At 33.7% G+C, this 9,366-nt stretch overlaps 1 protein-coding gene across 4 annotated transcripts in view; it reads left to right on the forward strand.

Annotated features, from left to right (window-relative positions):
- The window catches only part of LOC116348580, a 15,948-nt gene extending 7,851 nt beyond the window's left edge, over window positions 1-8,097 (forward strand). Inside the window, exons 2-20 of one of the 4 annotated variants that reach the window (XM_031779620.1) lie at window positions 220-767; window positions 839-1,146; window positions 1,230-1,531; window positions 1,593-1,916; window positions 2,066-2,279; window positions 2,354-2,526; window positions 2,589-2,716; window positions 3,282-3,408; window positions 3,527-3,612; window positions 3,689-4,003; window positions 4,066-4,162; window positions 4,230-4,348; window positions 4,399-4,555; window positions 4,644-4,719; window positions 5,126-5,214; window positions 5,301-5,543; window positions 5,618-5,711; window positions 5,840-6,167; window positions 6,240-8,097. In XM_031779620.1, coding sequence (XP_031635480.1) covers window positions 424-767; window positions 839-1,146; window positions 1,230-1,531; window positions 1,593-1,916; window positions 2,066-2,279; window positions 2,354-2,526; window positions 2,589-2,716; window positions 3,282-3,408; window positions 3,527-3,612; window positions 3,689-4,003; window positions 4,066-4,162; window positions 4,230-4,348; window positions 4,399-4,555; window positions 4,644-4,719; window positions 5,126-5,214; window positions 5,301-5,543; window positions 5,618-5,711; window positions 5,840-6,167; window positions 6,240-7,782 — 5,067 coding nt within the window. In that variant the 5' untranslated portion in view covers window positions 220-423 and the 3' untranslated portion in view covers window positions 7,783-8,097. Of the gene's footprint in view, window positions 1-219; window positions 768-838; window positions 1,147-1,229; window positions 1,532-1,592; window positions 1,917-2,065; window positions 2,280-2,353; window positions 2,527-2,588; window positions 2,717-3,281; window positions 3,409-3,526; window positions 3,613-3,688; window positions 4,004-4,065; window positions 4,163-4,229; window positions 4,349-4,398; window positions 4,556-4,643; window positions 4,720-5,125; window positions 5,215-5,300; window positions 5,544-5,617; window positions 5,769-5,839; window positions 6,168-6,239 lie in introns of all 4 variants that reach the window. The other 3 variants (XM_031779616.1, XM_031779617.1, XM_031779618.1) reach the window with 3 other exon arrangements.
- Window positions 8,098-9,366: the final 1,269 nt, after the last annotated feature.

The following is a 9,366-nucleotide window of genomic DNA, read 5'->3' on the forward strand; positions in this document are numbered from 1 at the left end:
TTTATATGGCAAACTATATACAAACTTGGGACACTTTTATTGGAAATATTTCGAAGGGACACTTCAGTTTGAACAAAAATTAAGTTTCATTATTATTCTCAACCATTCATATGTGATTAAAAAAGTAAAGGCGACCAATTACTTTAATTCTCTCTTTGTTCTTTCTTTGCGTTTTGAGTTTACTGTAAATGATTTTCTTTTTTTTTCATTTCTACACAGATAAATAATGATATGAAAACGGAGCACATTCATAGGAACTAATCCAAATCACAACAAGATCAGCAATATATAAACGCAGAATATTCGAAGACCTGAATATTGTGGAATAGTTTATTGAAACATTAGAAAAAACTGAAAACCAAACCAACTGTGTTATGCCCATCATCTGAGTGATTGGGCAGATAAGACGCTTAAAACGGAAGTATGGAGTTTTTAAGTACATCAACTCAAGATGTGGTTGAATTAAAAGCCGGAACATCCATTGACTTAACACAATCCCAACAATTGACCAAAGAGTCAAAATTGATCGCCCAAAATTTAAATGAACAAAAGCCTGAGCAGCTTGTAACATGTTTCGTTTGTGGTAGTGTTGGAAAATTTCATTTGTTTTCAATTCGTATACGTCAAAATCCAGCTCGACCATCAGAACCATATTTTCCATTTTTAGCAAGCCATCATGAACCACCACATGGTCTTCAGCCAGTATCGGCCACGCAATCGAAAATACAAGCATGCTCAATGTGCCAAGAACTATTGCATGAGCAATGGTGAGCTTCAAATGACGAGCATCAAATAAAAATAAACATAAAAATAAACATTACTTATAATTCTATTATAGGCTTTCATTTGAACGTGAAAATCGGCCACATTTACAACGACTTTATCATTTGAAACGAGCTGATGGAAAAAAGTACATAGGCGCAGATTTAATGTTGCAAGGTGATTATGCTGCTCAAATGCTCGGTTTAAATGCGGAACATATGACGTCCAGTGAAATAATGCATCACATACATCAACCCGCTCACAGTAATTATCAAAAATCTAATTCACGTGATGCTTCACCATCACTTCGACAAACACCAACCTCTTCAACGCCACCGACCTCATCTTATTCACCGTTTGCTCAACACAAATTAAAACTAGGCGGTGTGTATCATTTTATCCACTTCAATTCATATTTCATTAATATTAAGAACTGTTATGCCTAATTTATGAACTGTATTTTTTAGGATCGCATTACACCAATAATGCAATTGTGGCACCAGTTTCTACATTAAAATCAAATCATTCGGTCTCATCAAACCCATCTCCTTCGCCTATCTATGATAGCAACAAATACAGTTCAGTTAACAATAAATCGCTTAAATATTCAACATACGGACATCGGGATGCAGTGCATACACCTCCGATGTCACATAGTAGTATGATTGGGTCTCAAAAAGCGGTTATAATCGATGATGAATCAGCTTTAGATCTAAGAAATATATCAATAAAAACATCTGCATCATTATCATCAACGAATACAGTACAAGTAAAATTTGACTAAATTTAAAGTTTTTATAATAATAGTATAATTAATCTGTAATTTTCAGCTTTCAAAATTGGACTCAATGCCAAATTCTACGGCCAAAATGCTTAATACGATTGATGTTGGAATTTTGGATCTTTCAATGCCAGACAAAAATTCAATAAATGAAGTTTGCTATGTGTGTGGCGATGAATACAAACGAGGCAGCTTACTTGAGATTAGTACCGTGGAACCTAAAGATGCTCGAGCTAGAGATAAACCATATTTTCCTATATTCAACGAATCCCATCCCCGTCCGGCACGGTCTCGACCCAAGGATCCACGTGGCATGATTCAGGCATGCACACATTGCTATGAACATTTAATGAAGCAATGGAACCAATTTTGCGTATGTTTTCTTTCAACTGTCCAGACATATATTATTTTCTTACATATTTATTAAATATGACGAAAGGAGAGAATGTATTAAGCAGAACAAAAACATACTCTCATGATCGTCATATTCAATAGATATACCATAAAATGAACATATTTTAGCTGGCTGATGTACCAGATTCTAAACGACGATATAAATTACGTCCAATACTATCCACCGGAAGAGCAACATTTGTTTGTTATACTTGCGGTATAGAAACCCTTTCATCGAATTTAGTTCTCGTCTACTGTTGTCAAAATGCTGAGAACGAACCTTTTTTTCCATTTATTAAATCAATGAAACCATATCCGAACGCTAGTCCAATCAGCCCACAGGGTGAGTAAATTTAACTGATTAATAATTGTTTACTTTGAATAACCTTATATTAAAATTATTATATTTCTCAACAGGAATGGTGCAAATATGTTTTGAGTGCAATGCAAAACATGGTAGTTCTGCTGAAACAATGACAGACAAACATTCTGATTCCGGAAGGAGCATAACTTTTGGCAATGGTGGGCGTCTTTCACCATCAGACAGTAAATCTCAAGCCAACTCTGATTCTAGTTATGTTCGCTTTAAGGTATTATATATAGATATCACCAAATTAGTTTCTTTAATTAATTCAATCCTATATTTGTGTAGCCATACGAATCGATGACGACACATTCAATATCTAGTAGAGATCGTGATTTAATAAATTCAAGAAAAGATTCTAGACCGAATACACCATTGACTCAACCAATAGGGGAAAATGGTCATGGAACCTACCCGTGAGTAACAAACTGATTTAAATGGGAATTGAAATATTATAGAAAAGATTGTCGTCTTGACATTTCGATTTATTTTAAAATCATCATCAGATCAAGGGAGGTTCTTGTGGAAAAAAATGACTGACTGTCTATAAATTAAGTCAATGTTAATCACTTTTATTCGATTAAAATTACCAATAGATGATTGAAATCGAATATAGTCGGTTAGGTTTCAGAGTTAACTAAAAGTGATTGTTGACATAGTGAACATAGTTGACAAAAGTCAATTTCATATACTTATAGTTAACCGTAGATAACTATGATAACAATCGACATTTCTCAACTCAAGTTACATGAAGACGCATATAGTCACTTATAGTTAACTTTAGCTGGCTGAAATATCAGCCATTTTTGTCCCAAATTAGTCAATTTATAGTCGCCTATGAAGTCGAAATATGTTCACAAGGGCTAGAATTGAACGACAATATTTTATGTGACTGATAGCCACATTTGAACACCCAAATAAAATAAATTTAATTTGAAGGAAAAATCTATAAACAAAATAATTTATTAACTATTGATTTAGTTGTTACATATGCAAAGGGCAATTTTCATTTGGCCAATTGGAGTGGTTATCAACAAGTGCAGAACACATGAATTCGCATGCAATGCATTTTCCATGCTTACGTGGAAGCGATAATAATGCATCACGGGTAGGGGCAATTCACTTAAAAATTACCTTTCTATTATTTAATAATTGTTATTGATTCTTTTTCGATTATTTGTCGATTATTTTAAATTAATTCTTTTCTTTTGTGATTCTCCCCTTAGGTATTGGCATGTGTTAGATGTGTAAATCATTTGGCAAAGCAATGGGACCAACTTGATGCAGAACGAGTTCCCTTGGAACATAGAAGGTAGTTTATCATATAATAAAGTGGTCCAAAAATCTAACTGTTAATCCTCTTTATTTCTTCATTTCATTTGACAAAGATACAATATTCCATCACCTGTATTAGCTTTTAATAGTAATTCTCCTAACGGATCGCGTGGATTTGGCGGTACACCTCCATCAACGCCATCAGTTTCATCAACACCAGCCAGTACATCCATTTATTGTTTTCTTTGCGGTTTACATTCGGATCTGACGCTGGCACGTCTTGTACATGCTAGCAAAGAAGGTTCTCGACCATATTTTCCGCATTTGTTAAAGCATAAATCACCACCAAACGCTGAACAGCTACGTTCAGATTTATCAGCATTAGTTTGTACATTTTGCTACCATTCGTTACTCAGCCAATGGAGAAAGTATGTTATCAAAAAAAGTTTTTAACACAAACTTTAACTATTGTCTTTGCCATCATTTGCAGACATGAGGCCACAAACACCTTAAGCCCAAGTGAGCGAATTTACAATACACATGATTATTGCTGTCACTTGTGTGGTGTTGTAACTTATAGAAAACGGGTACTTTTCAATGATTATTGTAATCATTAGTGCTTCCATTTATTTCATATTGTTACCTTTTATTCAGGTTCGAGCGTTACCAATTCGAGAATTCCCATCGATTGCTGACCGTAAGAATGATGATGCGCTTCTACTGGAAAATGGTGAATATTCGGTTGTGTGCCTAGACTGTTATGAGAATTTGAGGTAAATCATGGTATTTTATCTTGTGTAATGTGATTGCATCATCGCTTAAGAAATTTTAATTGCAGACAACAAGCTGCTCAATATGATCGGGTGGGTGTTCCGATCGAAAAACGTGGGTACAATTGGGTTCCATTGCCACCACCCCCCGAGGATAGTCCAGAAGTTACCGTAGCTAGACTGCCAAGTGGTGAACGTTCTGATAAGCTGGTACCACAAACTAAACACCAAAACTATATGAGAAGATACTTTCACATCTTTCATTTTAAAATCTGATAAAATCTCTTTTCATTTCTAGATAAATTCGAATATGAGGCAAATTATGAATAAAAAAAATAGTTCACCAAAACAAATTAACGACAAAAGAGATACAGGTATACTTTTCCATACGCTTGTAAAAAAGATTAGTTGAAAATAGAAGAGATAATAGCAGCTGCCCTGTTTTTTAATTAATGTCTACAAAAATTTCTTGAGAAAACATAATTTGGGATTGTCGATAACTTTATAACGCGAGATACCGTTTATTTACACTCCATTACCGATGATTTGGTAACACAAACTTACTCAACTTTAACATGTTGATATTTAAATAAGAAAGTTATTAAGACCGCCGAATTACACATATTCTGTTAAATTCAAATTGTAGTAATTCAGTACAAAATTCTGTATGACAAATAACGAGTAGTTTAGTGTGAAATTTAACGACTGCGCCACTGTGATAATGTTGTTTCAGTGTAAATATAGCATGTTCTATCATTGATTATTATGTTTTGATATAAGGTACGGTGCGATCGGCGCAAAAACGACCAGCAACAAGTCCAGCAGCTCTTGTGCAAGGGCAATCTATTTCCACTGGGCATCATTCGAATGTTAGTGAAGTATTGATGAAATTCATTTTCATCTGTTTTTCTTTCTTAACAAGAAATTACATGTTCTCTATATTGAAATCATTTAGATGCCTATAACAAATAATGGTGGAAGGGGACCGTTTGCTTCAGCACTTAGGAGCTTAGCTAAACAGGCTGATATCAAAGATGATGAACAAGTTGATCAAAGAGCAGCTAGTGCTGGCACAACCGGAAGTAACAGTAATATACATCAACGAAATACCATCAATGCTGAAAATCGAAGTACTGATCCTGTACAAATATCCGATGATCAGCATAGAAAAAAAGCATGCTCATCTCCACCAGAAAAGGTTTATTTTTCAATTGTATAAAATATTGAATGACTTGAAATTTAGTAAGCGTTATATGTGATTTATAATTTTAGCTAGCTCGAGTTGGTATTAACGTAAGAGCACCAGAATCTTTGGCACGAAGTGGTTTCCAACCATATCGACCAGACGAACGTTCAGCTGTTGCAGGTGTTTATTCTCCATTAGACGTTTTTCCGCCATTTAACACAATGCCTTTACCAGCAGGTTTGTGTTACTTTGGTATTTTTATGTGCACATTCCGAACCATTTAAATATGTATATATATTTTTCTGTAGGCGGACTGTTTAATCCAGCAGCATTTTCATATTCAGAGTTTATGGATCCACGTTTTCAAAATTCATTCCGATCTGCCGTTGGCCATCATCCACATGCGAATCCCATGTATCCACATTTTCCATCACATTACGCTCAGCTTTACAATACATTGTTACCAAATACATCGTTACCAATGATTCCTGGAATGATGAAAATGGTGGAAGACGAACAAAGACTGCGTTTATTGCGTGAAGAAGAACTTAGGCAACAGGAAAGACAGAAAGAGGCACAACGTCAAAAGGAAGCACAACGCGAAAAAGAACGTAAGGAAAGAGAGCAACGAGAACGGTAAGTTTATATTGATTTTATATTTAAATTAATACAGTTTAATTATCAAAAACACTGTTATCATTTCTGTAGCGAACAACGTGAACGGGAAAGAGAGAAGCGTGAGAAGGAACAAAAAGAAAAAGAAAAACGTGAACTTTTAGAAAAAGAGGAAAGAGAACGACAATTTGCTCAAATGTATGCAGCCGAAGTCCAACGAAATTTATTTTTAACGGGAATGCCTCATCCACAATTCACTGGCACTTCATCACAACGCCAAGCGCAAAATATTGGTTTAGGATTGGGATTTTCGCAAGCAGTACACTTGCCTCCACATATACCACATGCGTTTGGACAATTTAGTGCGATAGCTGGCTTCCCTTCTCTCAGTCATACATCACCAATTTCGGGCTCTTACAATTTACAGCATATTTCTTCACCAAACACTTCAGCAAATTCATTGAATTTTTCCTACAATCGAAACAATACGGCTCCATCGCCAATATCCGATGGTACATCGAAATCGCGGTCTACAGCCCCATCGCCAGCTCATAGTTCATCGAACATTCCTACTCTTTCCTATGTTCCATCTCACAAGTATCAGGACCCAAAAAAACATATCGCATCTGCATCCATCGCTCCAACATACGAAGCGTATAATATTAGTAGCGAAAAAAATACAAATAAATCAAGTAACCGCAACAGTTCAAATCATAGTAATAGTAATAATAGTGAATCATTCAAACCCGTACCGACATCGGTCGATCAAACAATTGCCATGCGCGATAGAACATCAAAATTATCTACATCGCAAATCGATGTAACGACCGACTGTAAATATAGCATTTCATTAGAAAAAGTAAAACATAACTTAGTTACCAATAACGAAAGAAACAAAACTCGCAACAAACCCATGGAATTAAGCATTTCATGCGATGCACCACAAGCCAAATTAAATTTTGAACAAATTTCACCGAGAAAACTTCATTTAAGTGATAATAATTTGAAATCGATGCATCTTGTCAATGACGAATTAAACAATGGTTGCCAGCGTTCTAATGAAGCTAAAGATCTTTCTGGGCGAAATTCCTCTTACGATTCACATCAGCCAGTCAGCGACATATCGTTATGTGTTATGGAAAAAACTGATGAATGTGAAGCCGATGTAAATCCTGCAAAAATGCATACTGTAAATCTACAAGTTGCTCGGAGTCCAGAAAACATAGCGTTAAGTGAACAACCAATTGTGACCAATACCAACAGTACGAGTTTGGAACATGAATCTACCATTAGTAATAGTGATAAACCACAAATAGCCAACAACAATAAAAATAGCAAATTAAGTAAAATGGAAAATGTTGATATGTTGACAATGAATGCTAATGTTTGGACCGATAATTACACAAAAAATCAATCGACTGATATTGATGCTGCACAATCGACTAATACAACCAAATTGCAGACTACTCAACAAAATTTGAAAATAATTGACGAACCGAATTGTGAAAGGCCAAAAATATCTCCACCTGATGAAATGGAAAAGTCCAATGATTCTAAGAACACGAAGAAATCAGATGTGGTCAAAGAAGAAGATGGTATTGCAGTTGCGGAACATTCACAACCGAAAAAATCATAGCCAATTAATTTAATTCCCACAAATGATAATTCTTTCAAACATCATAGCCTCTCAACGCACCATCACTACACATAAGTAAAAAAAACTAATTCTGTAAAAATTTACCTATGAGAACTCCCAATGATTGTAAGAATTGAAAACATGTAAAAGTATACAAACCACTTTTGGATTTGTTTCAAAAACTGGATGGGAGTCATTAAATGGCCCGGTCGCCGAAGAAAATTTGAGTGCTAGTTTTCGTGGTCAGTTTTTGCTGGCGAAAATTATTACTTTTTTCTATAATTATATAGAATTAATCAATATTAATGTTATAAAAGGAATATAATAAAAAAAAAATAAAAAGAAAATTAAAAAAAATATATATAAAGAAACAAATTTTGTAATTTTTAAGAATTTTAATTTACACTTTCTTTCTTTAAAGGGTAAGTTCTTCAAATTTTCCACACTTCAATCCATATTTGAACGTTTTGTAATTTAACCATAAATATGAGCTTTGATACCTGTTTGCAATGCCATCTGTTGATAAATACTTACGATAAGCAAAATAAAGTTCTAAAAACTGAACAATTTAATTTTTCCACTAAATTTTCCTCATAATATGTGTAAAAACTTTTGTATTGATTTTGATTGCGAATATAAAACTTCATTATCATTAGATTTCGAAATTTTTTTGTCATTGAACGCTATTTGCATAAATGAATATTTATTTATGTCAATAAATTTCAGAAATTTCCACTCACTTTTTAGATAAAGTAACGACTTTTAGCGTAGTTAAAGAACCAGCTTTGCTGGGTGTGTTTTGAAATTTTGGTATTATTGTATTTTATATAAACTTATAACTTGTTCTATTCTTCAAATAATAAATTTATTAGTAATACCAATAATAAAATTCAAAAAGATATTGAAAAATGGTTAAAAACAATGCATTGGATTTTTACACGATCCGCAGATGCTTTGAATTCTTCGAAGATGAGCCGTAAATAGCGAAATCAGTCACCTCTGTTCACTTGTAATAATTGTTAAATTTTGGTTTTTTATAATTGTTTCGAGTGTAAAATATGTTTGATTTTCAGTTGCATTGTTTACAACAATTTCCTCCTTGAAAACTTATCTGTAGAAAATAAATATGTTAAACGTTTTATTTATTTGGAATATGACGTAAAGTCCACAAATAATTTCAATAATTTTTTGTCCAATTTGTAAATTCAAAAAGGTGATAATATTTTAATTATTACGATTTAAGTTGAAATAATTGAATTATTGTTGTTTCAAAAATCTAAATAATTTCCGATACTTTTTCGGAACATAGACTCCAAAAACATTTTATTTCTTTTTGATTCGATTAGTTAAATTATAATAATAACTATTGATTCACTGCATCGATTTGAGTGTCTACAAATCATTTAAAATGATTCGTTTATTTTGACGACCGTGTGAGTGGAGTGAATTAAGGATCAAACTGCATGCAAGTGAATACAAATACAAACATACTCTCGCTATTCATGATTCGACTTATGTAACAATTGATCTATAGTTTAGCAAGTCATCATGTTCATCGAAGCCCATTTAAATCGATCCCTTGGA

Source organism: Contarinia nasturtii, unplaced genomic scaffold, assembly GCF_009176525.2.
Source record: "Contarinia nasturtii isolate CC-2019 unplaced genomic scaffold, AAFC_CNas_1.1 Cnas_scaffold_2546, whole genome shotgun sequence".
In the NCBI taxonomy this organism is placed as follows: Eukaryota; Metazoa; Arthropoda; class Insecta; order Diptera; family Cecidomyiidae; genus Contarinia; species Contarinia nasturtii.